This window comes from Rhinopithecus bieti, unplaced genomic scaffold, assembly GCF_001698545.2.
Source record: "Rhinopithecus bieti isolate Rb0 unplaced genomic scaffold, ASM169854v2 scaffold_12573, whole genome shotgun sequence".
In the NCBI taxonomy this organism is placed as follows: domain Eukaryota; kingdom Metazoa; phylum Chordata; class Mammalia; order Primates; family Cercopithecidae; genus Rhinopithecus; species Rhinopithecus bieti.
The window spans coordinates 976,482-994,681 of NW_016807321.1; the positions used below are offsets into that span (position 1 = coordinate 976,482).

General features: G+C 53.2%; 1 protein-coding gene across 3 annotated transcripts in view; it reads right to left on the reverse strand.

Moving 5' to 3' along the window:
* Positions 1–2,241: 2,241 nt before the first annotated feature.
* The window catches only part of DIDO1 (death inducer-obliterator 1), a 64,470-nt gene continuing 48,511 nt past the window's right edge, over positions 2,242–18,200 (reverse strand). For all 3 annotated transcript variants that reach the window (XM_017881208.1, XM_017881207.1, XM_017881209.1), the window contains exons 13-16: positions 17,512–17,665; positions 16,684–16,773; positions 15,647–15,842; positions 2,242–7,002 (exon numbers count right to left, since the gene is read on the reverse strand). In XM_017881208.1, coding sequence (XP_017736697.1) covers positions 3,746–7,002; positions 15,647–15,842; positions 16,684–16,773; positions 17,512–17,665 — 3,697 coding nt within the window. In that variant the 3' untranslated portion in view covers positions 2,242–3,745. The remainder of the gene's footprint in view (positions 7,003–15,646; positions 15,843–16,683; positions 16,774–17,511; positions 17,666–18,200) is intronic.

The window sequence follows — 18,200 nt, forward strand, 5'->3', positions numbered from 1 at the left end:
CTGCACCCTCATTCTCACTCGCCCCCGGGGAGAGCTCCGTGATCATTCTTTTCTGTAGGCCAAAACTGCGGTGGGAACTGCTGCCATGCAGCTGGACTCCCAATGCAGTGGGGATGGTGGAGCTCCGGGCTGGCGGGAGCCATGCGGCCAACGTGATTCCCAGCACAGCGGTGAGGGGCAGCAGAGGCGCCGTCATCTGACCCACATAGTTCCCGCGTTGCCTGATGGGCGCGGCTTCCCTACAACTGAAAAAAATGGACATCCTGCCAAAGGCGTCCCCGTTTTGTGCTGGCAGAAAGGCTGTAGGTTCGAGAGCGGGAGTCCCAAGCTCTGACTGGAAGCCCCAACACAGAGTTCCGGGCCCTCGGCCAAGTTCCAGACTCTGGACAGCCCCAGGCCCCTGGAATGGAGGAGAGACTGCGTCTCCCAGAGGAAGGGGCCCTGCTAAATGCCAAAAATATGCAGCTAATTTTCCCACCACCCCTTCCCAAATGGATCTTCCTCTGCTTATCAGGAGTCTGTGCAACGGGGATGGGAAATAATCAGGCCTTTTAGGAATTTCTAGACCCTGGATCTGAAAGGAGGCCCAGATGCCAGGCAGAGCTGTGGTTTATGGAGGCAGATGATGGAGTTGGTTCAGGTTTTCCTCTGAGTAAGCCCAGTGAGCCTCCCGGCCTCCTGTGGAACAGACGTACTCAGCCAATGGCCGGGTCCCCACATGGGTACCCTGAGCCCAGGAGTGAGGTCGGCTGGAGGCAGCAGAGCAGCCGGAGGAGGAGCAAACCCCAGGCCACAGCGTGCTCCTGCAGGGACCCCGATTTTGTCAAAATTTAGATGCAGAGAGAGAAAAAGATAAAGGAAAATACCAAAATAACGACAGTGGTGACTGCTGGGTCTGACGTTTTGGGCAGGCTTGGTTCTTCTCCCTTTGCTAGGTGTCCCACAGGAAGACAGACCCAGCGTGTGGGGACCCGCACCCAGCCAGTCTCGCCCTGGCTCAGCCTCTTCACTGGCCCTGCCCTGCCACTGAGGGCTGAGGTCACTGTCCGTCTGGGCATGTCTGTTGTGGTCTTGTCTTTTCTGCCCTTCTGGTTAGGCCCCCCGAGCTCAGCCACAGCCACGGTCCCCACTGCCGCCTCCTCCCTGGGACTCACTGACGCCTGATGTGAGGGGTGGGCATGGAGGGTGCTTGCTGCTTTGGGTACCGCCTGTTGGAGGCCCCCGTGCCAAGTTCTCGAGTGAGATGGCTCTTTCCATTTTCCCCGACAGCTGCCTCGGCCTCCCTGCTGGAACAGGGAGCCACAGTTCGGTGACCCTCTGGTGCCTTGTGGGCCTGTGGGTGCCAGGGCTCCGGGGCCTGGGCCTTTTCCTGTTTCGTTGGCCGACCGGGCCGTGGAGGAGCCCAGAGGCAGACTGGAGCTGAGCCTTCCTCGCCACTTTTCCGCACAGTGAGCCCTTTGGCTGCAGGGTTCACGGTCTGGAGCTGTTGGAGGAGGCTGGTCAGAGCTGTTGCTGTCCCACCAGACACTTGGCCAAGGGGTCTGCACTGGTCTGCACGGGAACGTCCCACCAGCGTCTGCTCATGGCTGGGCTGTGGACCCATAGGCTTGTTCAGAAGCCAAGCGCAGGCCAGGCGCCAGCTCACGGAGCCTGTCCCTGCAGCCACGCTGTGTGCAGGCACGTGGGGTACCGTGTCTCCTCTACGGGCACTGCTGGGTCTGGGCCGCCAACCCCGCCTGCCCACCTGTGTCCTCAGCAGCAGCCCACGCCTGGCAGAGCCACCAGGCACACTCTCTGCTGCAGCCCACGCCCAGCAGAGTCCGCGGGTGCACGCTCTGCTGCAGCCTGGATGGGCTGGGGCTTCGGGGCTCACTCCTCAACCAGGAGACCCCTTCACCACAGCTGAGGCTGTCGCGGTGGTCTCGGGCTCCCACTCTGAAAGCCCCAGGAGAGGGTCTGAAGGGGGTGAGTCCCTCCTCCCAACCTTCCTGCCCATCGTCTCCAGAGCTGGATGTCACCAAGTCCCCGCAGGCAGCGAGAGAGTTGCCCCGTGACGGAAGGATGTGGGGACCCGCACCCAGCCAGTCTCACCCTGGGCTCAGCATGAGTTCAGGGAGGGGTCCAAAGGGCACTCCTGCCCATGCCCAGGCAAACCAGCAACAAGAAACTGGGTGGCCAGGGCGTCCGTGCATGACCCCAAACTTCTCGGCGTTAGAAAAAGGCTGATGAAGACCCGAGACAGAAACTTCCTGTGGCTGTTTATTCTACTGCGAGTAACAAACCCTATGTCGTTCCATGTTCTCATGTACAGTGATAGAAGCCTCCGCAATATAAAATACAATTTACAGGAATCTCTATCAAGTAAACTAAAGAAACACACTTGATTTTTACATTTGTGTATTTAAATTAGAAAAATTTGCTTTATATGTTAAACAAACAAACAAAAAAAACCTTCACATTGTACTAGATGTTGGAAAGTGACACCTACTTTAATGTAATTTAACCTATGGACACTTGGCTTTCAACACCAAACATCTCAAACTGATACGTTCTCAATGTTTTCTTAACTTAAGAAATCTGTGCTATAAAGTGAAAAATCTGTAGTGGCGTACAATGGAATAACAGACTCCAAAGGACAAGTGAAGTTCTTTAATTTTATATCTGTAAAAGTAACTTTATGAAAATATAAAAAATTATCAAAGTGTATTTGTACAAATAAATTAGCCAGATGTTTTTTACTTCACACTTCAGTACTCAAAAAATACACAAGCAAGAGACTGTTTCACAGTGAACAGCTTCCTATCTCATTTGCAGGTCTTGAGCTAATCATCACTATTTCTCATCTCAGACTTTATACGAGTATTGTTCCACTTTCAAGGACAAAGTTTTAAATATATCATCTGACAAATACCAGTTTGAGGCTGACTGCACTTTTCTCGGGACACAGAACTGCTCAGAAGGTGAAACTGGACAAAACGTTCCGATTATTCAGATCAAGGGCTCCTCCCCACCCCCAAAGTACACTTAATTGGTTTGTTACTTTTATTTAGGCTGGTCAAACTTAACATTTTTCAATAAATTGTTATTTAAAATGCAACAATTATGCTAGGACAGATGTTGCTTTAAATCAAGGTTTTGAAAAAACTGATAAGGTGACCCACAAAAGCTGAGCTCGCTAAGAAATGTGTTTTTGTTTCCCAGTTGAAAATTGCAATTCAAATTTTATGACAAAAGAAAGATGCATTTGTAAGTTTTGTGTTTCTCAAGACTCCAGATACAAGCTACTAACACTTCTCCCGCAGCCGCAGGGTGGACGCCTGCAGGTCACGCCCACACCGGCCTCCGGGACAGCGGCTAAGACCTGTAAAAGCAGCTTTTGGAAACACAAACAGATGAGATGTCAGTGAAGGTATGGCTCTAGGGTCCAACGAAATTCCCTTAAAATTTACAATAGTCAAGTTATTGGAAAAGATAACTTTATGATCTGAAAAAGCAATATGCTCTGTAGGCAATTTCCCATTTCTTTAACTTTAAATGGAAATATTAAAGTTTAGTTTTTTTTTAAAAAAGCATCAGAATTGTAAAGATGTGAAATCTAGTAAGAAACCATTTACACAAAATTACAGTAATTTTTAAGTCCAGAATATTCTATCCTGAATCTAAGATCGTGGCTGTTTCAAAAGCTACTTGTTCAACGCATTTTACGAACGTGGCTTTAAAAAGGGTCTGGGCCCGGCCGGGGCGTCTAGGCCTGCGAGGCGGCGCCAGCGTCGGAGGCCCTCGAGGCCTCGGGCTTCGGGTCCCGAGCGCTCTCTTTGCTCTTGCTCCGGTCCTTGCGGTCGCGGCCCCGCTCCCTGTCCCTGGCCTTGTCTCGGTCCCGCTCTCGGCTCCGGGACCGGTCCCGGTCGCGCCTCCGGTCTCGCTCGCGCTCTCGGTTCCTGCTCCGCTCCCGGCTGCGGTCCCACTCCTTGCCCCGGTCGGCCTCGCGCTCTCGGTCACGGTTGGCGCTCCTCTCCCGGTTTCGGTCCCAGTCCCGGCCGGAGTCCTTGTCCCGGTGTCGGTCCCAGTCCCGGGCCCGGTCCCAGTCCCGCTCTCGGCTCCAGTTTCGGCCGCGCTCGCGCTCTCTCCGCCTGTCCTCGGACGCCCGGCCCTGGGCGTCGGGCTCCTCCGGCGGCTTCTCCTTGGGGCCCGCGTCAAAGCGCTCCCTCTGCCTCCCTTCGAAAGTCTGGTTTCTGTATTCGTGGCCTTTGCCCTCTCGGAAGTCGGGCGACGCCCACTGTCCGTCGGCCTCGGGGCCCTGCCCGGGCGCACTGCAGGAGAGCGCACTGCCCGAGAGCGCACTGCCCGAGAGCGCACTGCCCGAGAGCGCACTGCCCGAGAGCGCACTGCCCGAGAGCGCGGAGGGCGGGCCGGCCTCCTCCCAGCGGTCCTTCCGGTGCTGCGGCGGGTGGCTGGGGAGCTCCAGCAGGGGCCTGGGGCCCGGCTTCACCACCTGCGGGGCCTGGCCCTGGAAGTGAAACCGCGACGAGGTCTGCTCGCTTTTTTCAGAGAAGGGCGCAGACCCCCGCAGTCCACCAAACTGCAGGGGTGCCGGCGCCCTTTGGTTTGTGAATCTCGGTGGTGAATGGACCCTCTGGTCTTCGAACTGCTGAGGCTGAATGCCCCGGGGACCCGGCATAAAGTTAGGGACCTGGCCTCTGGGTCCTTCGAACTGGCTGGGATGAGGGCCCCGGGTAGCTTCAAACTGACTAGGATGGGGCCCTCTTGGGCCCACGAAATGGCCAGGGGGTGGTCCTCTCTGACCCCCAAACTGAGAGGGAGGGGGGCCGCCTCGGGGGCCTTTCAGCTGGGACAGCAGCGGCCTTCTCTGGCCTCCGACCTGGAAAGGCGCGCCGCCTCTGCCCCCCAGAAACGGCGCTTGCTCTGTCCCTTCGAACTGGGCGGGGGTGCCCGAGACCTCGCTATACGGGGCGTCCTGGAACTCCCTCTTCTCCCCATGGGGATCCTTGCGTTCTTCAAATTGGGATGGTGCCACTCCTCGTGGTCCACCAAGGTAAGAGGGTGCGGGGCCTCTGCTGTCCCCATAAGGAGGTGGCCCATGTTGCCCCGAGAATAAGGAAGGGATGGGCCCCTTCTGGGCTCCAAATCTGGCTGGCGGAGGCCCTCGTGGCCCCTCGTTAGAGGCAATACTCTCTTCCGGAAACGGAGGGGCTGGCCCCCTTGGTCCCGGGAAATTGGGGCCATGAAGCCCTGACATCCCCAAAGCATGAGGTCCAGGTTCACGCTGACCTTGAAACTGGGGCTGAGCGCCCCCCACTTTCTGTCCTGGTGTGGGGAGCGGGGTGGTGCCCTCGCCGGGTCTGGCCTGTGGCTCTCTGTCCCCCTCTGTTTCAACTGTAGGGCTGCTGCTCCTTCCAGCAGAATGAAGATTTCTTGGGTCCTCATACTGAGCTGAGCCAAGAGCCTTGTCCTGCGACGCGAACCCTGGGCTGGTGAAAGGGTCCCTCTCAGCGTCGTGCTGCAGCGGGAAGCTGGGCTGCAGGGCACCGCAGGGTGGTGTGGGCAGCAGCACCCTCCGGGCAGGCCTGGCTGAGCTGTCTCCAGCCGTGGCAGGGCGGGTGCCCTCACCAGGCTCTGCCTTCCAGCCGTCCTGCTCGGATCCCGCTGGGGGCTTTTCGCCTGAAGCCCAGGGGGAAGAGGCTGGCTCCTTTTCCTCCAGGACTGGCATGGGTGCCTGGCCCACAAGGCCGCCCCTGCAAGCATCTCTCTCAGGCAGGGCACCTTGGGCACCACGTGCCGAAAGCCTGGAGAGAGGCTCCCCCTCCCCCTCACCGGTCTCCGCGGCCAGGCGCCTCGCCTGCCGTGGGTCTCTGTGGTTTGATGCCTGGCTGGCAGGGGGCAGTGAGGCGGGCTTGTCTGCGGGTTGCTGCTCTTGCTGGAACAGCTCCGCCTTGGGCAAGGACGACTTTGGTGGTGGAGACATCAAGGCGTCTGACACCGAGAAGTGGGCCATGGAGACCCCCACAGCGGCCCTCTGCTGCCTGAGAGCTTCTTCCTGCTCCTCCAGCTGTCTCTTCTGCTCCTCGATCTGTTTGTTCAGCTCTTCTAGCATCTTCTGTTGTTCCACCAAGGAGGGCGTGGTGGCCCCAGCCACCGGCTCAGCAGGCCTGTCCACGGAGTTCCTTCTCACGTCGGCACACATCCTGTTGGGCAAGTCATCAACAGTCACTTTCGCTTCTTCTAAGATGGTCTCATCCTCGGGGTCGTAGGCCACCTCTTCCCGCTCGGCTGCAGCTGCTTCAGGAGCCCTTTCCACCTCGTGGCGCCGGCCTCGCTCCACAAGCTGAGTGTCGAAGGCCCTCTCAGGGTCGTACTCCTCCTCGGGGTCGTATGGCCTGTCATCCTCCTCTTCCTCTAGAGCCTTATCTTTTGAGAACTGACCGAACTGCTGGACGATCGGATCTAACAGTGGAGGCGCCGGCACCCCGTCCTCTGCTGTGGTTTTGGGCTCCTGGGGGAGACCTGTGGTGCACCCAGGCAGCTCCCGGACAGAGGGGTCGAATGATTTCTTCTTTCCAAAGAGAGTCTGCAGGATGTGCTCCAGTGGTGACGCTGTTTTGGAAGCAGAGGAAGCGGCGGAGGAAGCTGCTGTGGAGGCTGCTGCTGCTGTTGTGGCTGCTGTGGCTGGGCTGGTGGCTGCAGGTTTGAGGGATGACAACACTTTTAGCACCGGCGGTTCTGGAAGAGGGGGCGGAGGGGGAGGCGACCCAGGGGGTGTGCTGCTGACAGCCGTGTCTGCAGAGTACAGCTGATACTTGGAGGGCTTCTTTTCGGACTGCGGGGCTGTGGTTACTTTTGGATAGGCCGGAACGTCCACTTCTTCTTGTTGAAGTCGGGTTCGCTTTTCGTCCATCTTATCTAACTCTCCAGTGTTTGCGGGACGTTTTATTTTTTGGCAGATTACTAATCCAAGAATTATATTCGGGCGTGGTGACTCAAGACCTGAAAAACAAAATATTTGTGCAAATTTTAGAATCTAAATCCAGCTTTCACCCTTCAGAGGTGAATTTTATTAAGGGCTTTCATGGGGAATGTTTAATAGACAGAAATAAGCCATTCTGTGGCAAAATAAAATCAAGTGTCAAGATAGTTGTAAAAGCCTGGATGATTCTGCCCCAGAACACATCGTCCCGGGAACGCACCATCCCGGGAACGCACCGAGCCAGTCCTCCCGGAGCCATGTGAAGGGGGCGACTAACCCCTCGTCACCAACCACGGAACTGAAGGCCCAATTCACGAGGGAATTCATCCCAATCATCGGAATTTGTTACATATTTTAAAGAAATTATCTGTAATGCTAGAGCAGAAGTGTGGAGGGGAGGGAGGCTGTGGTGGGAACCTACAGGGGTGGAAAGGGCATTGTCCCAGGTGCCCTCAACACAACAGCTCAGCTATGCTCTTCTTCCCCTCGTGCCACTGCCAGGAAGGTAACAGCCCCCCTTTTTTTTTTTGAGATGGAGTCTCGCTCTGTTGCTGCAACCTCGGCTCACTATAACCTCTGCCTCCCGGGTTCAAGCGAATTCTCCTGTCTCAGCCTCCTGAGTAGCTGGGATTACAGGCACACACCACCATGCCTTGCTAATTTTTGTGTGTTTAGTAGATAAGGGGTTTCACCATGTTGGCCAAGCTGGTCTTAAACTCCTGACCTCAGGTGATCCACCCGCCTCGGCCTCCCAAAGTGCTGGGCTTACAGGCATGAACCACCACACCTGGCCCCCTTTTTGTCTTTAACTTAGGAGTTGCAACACATAATTACTCTAAATATACTAACATTAAATGTTTGATTAGGTGCCAATTCAACTCAATTCAGTTATCAATAAAGCACAGGCATGAGGTCATCCATCAGTCTCTGGTGTCAGAATTACAACTAGACAGAAAAACGGCATTAAATGAAATGGCTAAAATAAATGCTTTGGACTGGGCGTGGGGGCTCATGCCTGTAATTCCAGTACTTTGGGAGGCCAAGGCAGGTGGATCACGAGGTCAAGAGTTCAAGACCAGCCTGGTCAACATGGTGAAACCCTGTCTCTACGAAGAATACAAAAATTGGGCCAGGTGCGGTGGCTCACACCTGTAATCCCAGCACTTTGGGAGGCCAAGGTGGGCAGATCATGAGGTCAAGAGATCAAGACCATCCTGGCCAACATGGTGAAACCCTGTCTCTACTAAAAATACAAAAATTAGCTGGGTATGGTGGCGCACACCTGTAGTCCCAGCTACTCAGGAGGCTGAAGCAGGAGAATCGCTTGAACCCGGGAGGCGGAGGTTGCAGTGAGCCGAGATCACACCATTGCACTCCAGCCCGGGCAACAGAGTGAGACTCTGTCTCAAAAAAAACAAAACAAAACAAAAAACAAAAATTAGCCAGGTGTGGTGGCATGTGCATGTAGTCCCAGCTACTTAGGACGTTGAGGCAGGTGAATTGCTTGAACCTGGGGTGCAGAGATTGCAGTGAGCCGTGATCGTGCCACTGAACTCCAGCCTGGGCGACAGAGTGAGACTCCGTCTTGGAAAAAAAAATAAATGTTTTAGGTTTAGAAAGAAATTCAGTGAGCATTGACATATCAAAGACTGCCTAAGGCTTGCGTCTTTGTAAACACAGCACACTGTGCTCACATAAAGCACAGAGGTGCTCAGCAAACAGGTGGCAAAGAGCAGAGCAGGTGAACGACGCGCACTGGGGGTTTTAGGGCACAGTATTAGTTAAAAAAAAAAAAATTCTTCAAAGAGAACTATTCCCAACGTTGTAAGCTGTGGTAACTTAGATCAGGAGTACTAACATTCCAGTAACAACCCTCCCCACACTCATAATCAATCAAGAATGCCAAAGGGGAATAGAAAAACCCACATCCCAAAGCAGTAGCTGAAGTAAGAATGCTACACATGGGCAGAGCGTTTCAGCAGCGTAACAATATATGAAACTAAACCGTCAAAACTCAATGCACAGATAATTTAACATTACTGTGGTATACAAAAGGTGCTCACGTTACAGCTTTTTTTCCCTTACAATGAAAACCAGTACGATTTCCCGTGCCTCTGGTGATGTTAAAGATCATCACAGATCGCTTCAGGTTGTTTGGACAGGCACCACCCTGTAGTTCTGAATACATTTGTTGTTACTCTCCCTAAATTCCACTAAGGAATTGATGGACAGGCTGAGCACACAGGGTAGTGGGTGTCCATCTCACCCTTAAGCGGGGAATACCAGGCCTGCCAGACTGAGTTGGGACCAGCCTGCTCATGGGACACTCCCTCCCTCCTGGCGAGAGGGCCAAAGGCCTCTTCCTTCACAGGCTGCTGGGCAGAGCTGAGACTCGAGCGCAGCGAGAGGGGTGAGGTATCCCAGCACCTCACCTCCACCTCCTCTTCATTCTGTTCCCCGGATGGTAGCACGGTGCCAGTGAAAGGGCTGGGTGGGCACAGAAGGAGGGAAGCAGGAAAGCCAGCCAGGCCACACCGAAGGGCACAGCTGAGCTCTGCTGCTCAGCAAATACGAAGGGCAACCTGTCAACCTCACGTTCTGATTAACATGAGTTAAGCGTATTTTAAAATAGTACTTCTCTCACCACAACAGCTATCTTTTTACTGAATAAGCTATTACACAGCTTACTCAAATCCACTTTTCGGGTCTGGTCAGTTGTGAAATTGGCTATTACGGCCTTCCCGGACCATATATCTGCAGAGCCCACCACGCCCTGGTGGGAAGGGCACTGAGGCTCAGGCTGAGTTCCTGTAAGCCAGGCCTTCTCCCTGCAGAACCTGACACGGGGAACAGACACAGGCATGGGCTAGGCTTCGGGAGGGAGCCCCCAGGCAGTCGGGCTTGTGGGGCCTCGTGTGGGGAAGTCACCTGGGGGAGCCTAGTGCCACCTCATTGACACAGAGGGGACATGCCGCCCAAGGGAGACTCTCAGCTTCTGAAGGGCTGTCAGGGTGGCGGAGTGATGTACAAAATCACGGTTACGTGGTCGTCTTGTGGTGTCACTCCAACTCAAACTTTTAATGGCTAACTTGCTTGTTAATGAAAAAAATAATGAGTATATCCCAGCTCTGGCAAGATTCTTCAGTCTTGAAAACAGCAACCACCTGGAGATTGGCATCAAACACGCAGCTGGCGCGTGTGAATGCTCCCACTCTTGGTGCTCTCGTCTGCAGACACTGGTGACTGAGCAAAGCTGCAGAGTCAGATCGGTGTTCATTCTGAATTTCCCCGCCATTTAAAATTTAAATTGGGCTGTCCAAAAAAGCACACCCATTGTGAAACAGTCAAACTTGTCACCCACTCCTGTTTGTTACTATGGTTGCATGAACATGTAAAACGTGGCCGGCACCCACTCCTGTTTGTTACTACGGTCGCGTGAATATGTGAAACGTGGCCGGCACGTTGGAAATAACTCCTCATGGAAGCAGCAGTGCCGTTCACCTGACTGGACCTTGGGAGCCATCTTCCCTGGAGGAGAGGGAGCGCCTGGCAGTGCCTGACATGTCCAGCAGACCGGTAAGGTCAAAAGGTCACAGAGCCCACACCTCAGGAGGGGCACTCGAGGTTGCCCAGGGGCTGTTCCCAGGCTCACCCCTCCCCTTGGCAACTGCCCCGTGGTGTGTGTGAACCCTGGGAGGGAGTGGGCCCCGGGAAGCTGCAGAGACTGAGGCCTGCGTGAAGCGGGCACCAGCCAGGCCGCAGGCAGCACAGGGCACGGCAGGCTTACTTACCCACCTCCCTCCTGAGGGCTACTGAGGCCCTCCGTTCATAAAGCAGGCGGCCAGGAGCAACCAGGGCCCGGGGCCCAGAGATGCCAGCTGCGGCTAAACGTGCCCCTGCACTTCCACTGAAGGGTACTGATCAGGCCTGGAACAAGGGTGTGGACGTTCCCCCAACACCCTCTGAAAGGCCAGAGGGTGAATGGTTTCCTTCTGGGCGTATCACGTGCAAGCAAATAGGACTTTTTAGCACCATGTCTGTGTCCTTTGCATATTCATGAAGGAGGCGTCTGGACTCAGTGGTCAGAATCAGACCACACGCACAGGAAAAGAACGCAAGACACCGAAGACAAAGGGTGTATTCAAAAAGCTGTGTGGGCCAAGACCAAAACCAGGATCTGTGTCCAGGTGTGTCGGCAATAGGGACTGGGGGACAAGGCAGCTGACAAAGGGAACCACCTGCTTCAGAGGGTGCAGGAAGCGCCCTTGGTACTGAACCTGAGGCTGCAGGAAGACACTCCCTCTTACTAATGAACCACCTGCAAACCTGACTCCTCCCAACCCCAAACTATCACAATGAGGCCTTTACCCCTAAACCCACCCACCGAGCACATCCTACTACCAGTGATTTAAAATGAAAACTCTCTCAATGGTCTGCTTCTGTCAAAACAAAATGTTCACACCTGCTGGAACAGAAACTGTGTGGAAGTTAATCAACAAGGGTTCCGAGTATGACTTGGATAGAAAAGACTTGGCAATTAAGGTGGGAAGAAGTGACTTCCCCCAGCCCACCAAACACACCCACTCACACACACACAGACCCTCCCTCGTTCCAACTGGGAATCCCTATGACCTGCACAGAGCCCCTGGGTCCAGCGCGCCTCAGGTGAGAGAGCGATGTCCATCTTCTTCTGGGTGCCGGGGTGCCAAGAAGGGCCCCAGGGCAGCACCAGCCTGCACTGCATCAGCTCCAGCAGCTGCCAGGTGGGCTGCAGGGCCGGGGGCACCACCAGGGTGTGCTGCGCTGGCTTATGGAAAGCAAAGGGGGGCCTAGGATAGGTGACCAGGAGCCACCAAATGGTTCCAATTCAAACAAACAAGGACCAGTTTCCACGAAATATGTTTATTGATTTAGGAGAAGGCAGTACATTCCATTCAATACTGTATGACTCTGATTACAATTTCCATGCAAAGCTGCTACTGTTACATACACACGTGAAAACTGAAGAAATGCTTACCTGACAATATTTCAAGTCAGAATTTCTCAGCTAATTTAGAAAGCAGTTAAAAGTGAATACAGAAGGACACTATGGATTCATTCTTCCCAGAAGAGCTTTCTAATGTATAAAGACCTCAGAGAAAAGAGCCCTTTCCATTCGAGCAGCTACAGAGGGCGGTGTTCCTCCTGCCCTGTACTTGGGGGGAACAGACTGTGCACCCATGTTTATGGACCGAGGTCACTTGACAGGCATTTCAGACCAAGGCTCTGAGGCCTGCGGCTTCACGCGGAAATGACGGGGGCTGGGCATGGTTTACAGGCAGGCATCCTGGCTGTGGTCCAGTCCTGTAAGGGCCCCACACAGAACCCTCCACAATGAGCCTTCAACCCGACTCATCTCCCTTCCATGAACAAGGCCCTGAGACAGGCCTAGACTCTGCCACCTCAAGTCCCTGCGGGGGGCCCTGTTGGTAGAGCTGGAACTGAGTGGGGTGAACGTCTAGGTGGAGAAGGTCACCCGGACCCAGGCCTCCCAGTTGCCCCCCAGTGATGCTGAGTTACGGAGAGTGCCCCACTGCGGGGCAGAGGGCAGAGGAAGAAAACCTGGTGTTTCTGTGGACAAATCATTAACATATGCAAGGACCAACGTCCTCAGGGAGATCCCGCTACTGCTGTGACCTGCACGGCTCCCGAGGGTGCTGCGGGGGCAGCTCCACTCTCACTGCCCGACTAGGGCCAAGTGTTGACGGGACGGGTGACTTGGTCTCCCCTGAGGGCACAGCTGGGCGCCTTCAGTCCTTCCCTTGCTGAAATGTGAACAAGCAGCACCCACGGGGCTGGGAATGGCCACCGTGCTGTCAGAACCCATTAGGCCCATGTGTGGGAGGCAGGACACCTGCGACTGGTATGAACCGAGGCACATGGATGAGTCGGTCACTCTTCTCTGTGTGAATCTCTACCCCCAACAGGACCTTCTCCTTAACACCCCCAGGGGAAGATGCCCCCACATCCGTGCCCTGATGCAGATGGGCAGCTCAAGGCTGGGGCGCCAGGTCTCCTTCAGGCCTGTGCTGCATGTGCTGCAGAGAACTCAGGCTCTGGAATGGCACTGGGCCCTGCAGACCCTCGCCCAGCACTTCCAGGGGCATGACTCTAGGCCACGCAGCACACACTCACCCCTGACCACAGCTCTGTGGAGTCAACACCATCAGTGCCCTCAGGTGTGGCCTGTGCTGTCCAAGGGCTTCTGGGCAGAGACTAACTCCATAAGGACAGGGTCCGCTGAGACAGAGGAAACGTGCCAGGACCTAGCCTTACACACACACACACACGCACTACACGTTTACACCACAAAGCCAGGACACACATGTACACGTTTATATCTAGAAAACGCCAAGTCAAATAATCAGTACGTGAAGTGGGCCAAGTACCCAATGGCCTGGCCCGGGGAAAAGGCTGTTTAGTGACCATGGAAGTGTGTGAAATTTCACGCACACATATTCATGTCAACAAGGACATCAGGAGAATTAACATTATACTGAAGCCTTAAGTTAAAACATTTCTGAAGTGTATGGAAAAGTTTCACTCGCTGTTACTTCTCTAAAGTCCCCTGCCCTGTGTTACTTTACCCAGACGCCTCTGCTCTTTATGGTGCGTCAAAGTCCCCGGAGCGTTTGTGTGTCCCCCGTCAGGCGGCGTCGTGGCCTCAGCAAGTGCCTTGGTGGGCGAGTGTGACGTTTCCCCAGCTGGTCGCGGAGCTGACAGTGTGGGTGGTTGGCACCATCGCACTCAGCAGACAAGGTGAGTGACCCCAGCCCAGCCCTCCTTGTCCCGGTGCCATCCGGGAGGTGCCGGGAGACCGGTCCTCTCCCTCTGCCCCAGGGCTGCACCTGCCCAGCCAGCCCTTGCTGTGGGGAGAACGGGGGTGCCACTCCTCTGGTGGCCTCCCTGGGCCCCATCACTGCCCAGTGTGGGGAACCCCATCCGAGGCCCTCCCTGGGCCCTGTCACTGCCCAGTGTGGGGAACCCTGTGCCCGGCATGTGCTGGGGCTCGCTCAACCCCCTACGTACAACCTGTGCTCACCTGACAGCTCCAAGTTTGGAGACGGAGTAGGGAGAGGAGCTAAAAAAAGGATGAAATATCGCTTCAATTTTTTTAAAAAGGGGAGGCTCGCTATCTATGAATTCACATTTCTATAAATAAAAAGTACTCTTTTCACCCCAGCAGTGAGGCGCTGAGGCGCCGCAGTGTCTGCACTGACTGCACACACACTGCTGCACTTGCAACTGACCAGGCGGTCTTCACAGGTGCTTGAGAGGTCAGCTTCTCGGTCTTCACCTCCAGGAGGGCCGGGCTTTTCCTCTCCCTGGTCACGTGGAGCTGGCCAGAGCTCTTCACAAGCATCACCTAGAACCTCTACCAGGGTCCCTTCTGCCACCCATTAGGTGGTTTCTCTTTATCCCAAGTAGGATTTGAGGGGACACACTAAAGCACTTTGCTTTTAAAAATGTACCTGGCACTAAAATAATTTAATGCATCATGCCAGCAAATATTTAACCCTGAAATTACTGATACCAACCAATCCCTTTATGGACATACAATTCCACAACACAGGCACAGGCCGAGCCCACTCCAGCTGTGAAATGGGCTCCAGTAGGAACATGGGCTGTGCCTGGGGTGACAGAAGTCTCGCCCAAGATGTGGAGTGGCTCCTACAGAACCTCAGCTAGCTACGGTGAGGCGTAAGGAGCGTGGGTGGGAGCACCCTGCACAGCTGTGGCAGGAACACCCGCCGAGGCCCGGTGACAGGGACAGAGGGCACTGAGGCACAGGGTCTAGACAGCACCTGCCTTTATGACGAAGCACTTAAGAGGAGACTGTGTGATTCACGCACCCATTTTTAGAGAACACGGATCCTCTGGGGACTGCATGGCCAAGGAGACACTGCAGTTGGGCAGCAGATACTCATCCCTAACTGAAGTCACATCAGCTTCTGCTAAGAGGCTATGAAAGAGCTGGTCACTGACAGAGCATGTGGCCCCTGGAACCACCCTCAACCCTTGACAAAGATATATTTTAGGCTATTTGTAAATAATCGTTTAAGTACAGTACTTCCCAAGGAATGTGCAAACACAAAGTAGCTGGCCAAAGATGAATGAAGCTATTACAATTTGAGCCGCAGATTTGAAAGTAATTCTTTCTAGAAATAGTTTTCTATGTCATTATTTTTAAATCTCCTGGAAATCCACCCGTTAGAGAAGCGACCCCTGATGGAGCCACTTCCTGGAGTGTGCTGGCTCCTGAGTCTATCTGGAGGAAAAACAAGGCAGCTGGCAGTGCCACCCCCTTTCTGGCTGAGCCTCGGACTCCTGGGCACTGTGTCTTCTCTGACCTGAGGCCAGGATGAGCTGGTTGCAAGCTGTGGGTTTTTCCCCCTCTAAAAAACTCTTGTAAGACAATGTATGCTGTGAATAGGGGCACTTCTAGTGCCACAGTCGTACGCCCTCAAAGATGAATCCTATTGCTAACCGCTGAGTCTGTGCTCCTAACTCCTGTTCCCAGAGAGCCCTGGGCTGGTCAGGACTCAGCGGGGCATGTCAGTGGGAGGAGGGGTGCAGGTGCAGGTGCAGGTGGGCCTCACCTCCACCCAGAAAGCCAGTGCTTACCTGGTCCCTCAAAGGGCAAGAGTTTGGATGGAACAGGGTCCTGGGCGCTCAGTGGGATCAGGTAGAGGTCCTTGACGTGCCTGTTGTTATTAGCTACAACACCAAAGCGGCCACGGCTGCTAAAATAGGAGTAGAGAGAGATATAGGCGACCTCCTCTTCCTCTGTGGCGGGGTGGAAGCGGATCAGACAGAGCTCCTGCAATGGAAGAGTGGGAAGCACTCATAAAGAAAATGCGGCTCAAGCATCTCACGCCCGATTCACACCCTGCTTTCAACAGGAAACCTTGTAAAGTCTCTCCTACTCACAGCCATGATCTCACAGAGCTCCTGTCTCAGTGAGGCAATTCGCGTGACATGTGAGCCCAGCAGTGTCTGGAGCAGAGCCGGCTTTTCCTACATGCACGATGGCCCCGGTCACGAGGAACCAGCTGCATGATCTGCAATGGCTGGCTTATGTACCTCCCCAGAGGAGGGTTAAACTAGACGACAGATCTAGCCCTTTTGTGAACCTGACGAAGACTACAGAGCTTCCCGAGAGAAAACTACAGACACACACAGCTGTAGCTAAATCTCAGGGGGGTCCCAGAAAACCAAGACCGTTTAAGAGCCCAGGTTGAGTGCCCTGAGCCTGATCACCCCCGCAAAAGACACCTTCTGCTCCTTCAATCATAAAAAAAACAAGAAAATAAAGCTTATATATTTCTTACTAAAATTTAACTGCACATACATTATAATAAATTAGAAGCAACCCCCTACCACTGTATACTCAAACACCTTCACAAAGTAATACAACTGTATAAACTTTTTTTTTTTTTTTTTTTTTTTTTTTTGAGACAGTCTTGCTCTTCCAGGCTGGAGTGCAGTGGTGTGATCTCGGCTCACTGCAAAACTTAATTTTTAACATTCACCTGGAAATATCTAATAAGCTATAGGCTAACATTTTAAGTGTTAACCCATCAAAATAAGAGGTTAAAAAAAGATGTGTTTAAATAAACACGATTTTCCGTGGTTGCAGAATTTATACTATAAGCAGATACCTTAGACACAGAGGACTTGAGTTTGCCAACATAATCCCAAACTGTCTTCGGTGCAATCCTCCCACCAATGTGGATCGTGTCAGGCAAATCCTAAACAGAAAGCACTGGAGTAAATCACTTTGAACTGCAGTAGTCACAAAAAGATGAATGCAGTCATTTGAATGTAGTCATACTATCCAAGATTCAAGAAGATCACAACTATTCCAAGGAAAACAGTCATTCTTGTATTAAATGTATTACATGCTGTAGTAAATCCACGATTACAAGTTACCAAATCCAAGGGGGGCATGATGCCAACCTTCTGCCAAACAAGATTATGTTTAGAAATTACTGCCCAACACTTCTATGCCGTCTTTACGTACATACACAGAGAGTAACGATTCACATATGAGCCAAGGTGACTCCTTGCATTAAAGTCATAAATGCCAGTGCTGTTTTCTGGTTAATTCTGAAACTAAAAGGCCTGCCATGGGGTCATATGCGCCACCCCACAAGTGGCCAGGTGTGTGTAAAGCTGGCTCCGAACACCTGGCTGTGCTGGTGGCTGTGCGCACAGCCATCTGGTCAGTGCCCCAGAGAAACCGGTCACTGACAGGCCAGACTACAGGCTCACATTTCTGACCCTGTCCAAACTGCTGAACCTGTGGACTCATCACAGCCATCACCACTTTGCATTTAGAGGCATTTCTGTATCCAGACAAAGTCAGTTGCAAGGGTGTCAGGCATTTCTGTTTCTCTCCTACTTCTTGAAAGTCATGTGTTTGACTCTAGTTTAGAAACTCCTATGAAAGACACACACACACGCACACACATTTTCTGGGTTCTAACCTCACTGAGGTAATCGAAACACCCAGAGACAGGATACGCCTTAGTGACAAATTTTGCCACACTCTGCATGTTAATAAATCCTTTCCAAATGGTGCTGAGTCGAGACAAAAAGAGGGTCGTGTCTCCCTCTGGAGGGGACCGTGATTCTGAGGTGCTGTAAAACAAAACCACGAAAAAAAAGTCAATGTTCCTCTGTGCAATGAGAATTTCAAAAGTAGACTTTTTTTTTTTTGAGACAGGATCTCATTCTGTCGTGCAGGCTGGAGTGCAGTGGGGCAACACAGCTGGCTGCAGTCTCTACCTCCCAGGCTCAGGTGATCCTCCCACCTTAGCCTTTCAAGTAGCTGGGACTACAGGCGTGCATTACCACGCCTGGCTAATTTTTGTCCCTTTTGTAGAGATGGGGTTTTGCCTTGTTGCTCAGGCTGGTTTCAAACTCCTGGGATCAGGCACACCTCCCACCTCTGCCCTGCAACATGCTGGGGTGACAGCTGTGAGCCACTGTGCCCGCCTTCAAGAGTACAAAGACTTCATACGTAAAAGCAAAAGCGAACTCTTGTAAGTTTTACGTTTTTGGTAGCTTACTTTTGCCAATTACTTACTTTAATTATAATGATACAGACTTTTTGGTTAAAGAAAAATAAAGTGAATCGATAACAAAACCGGATGCGCACAAATCTCAATGTGAA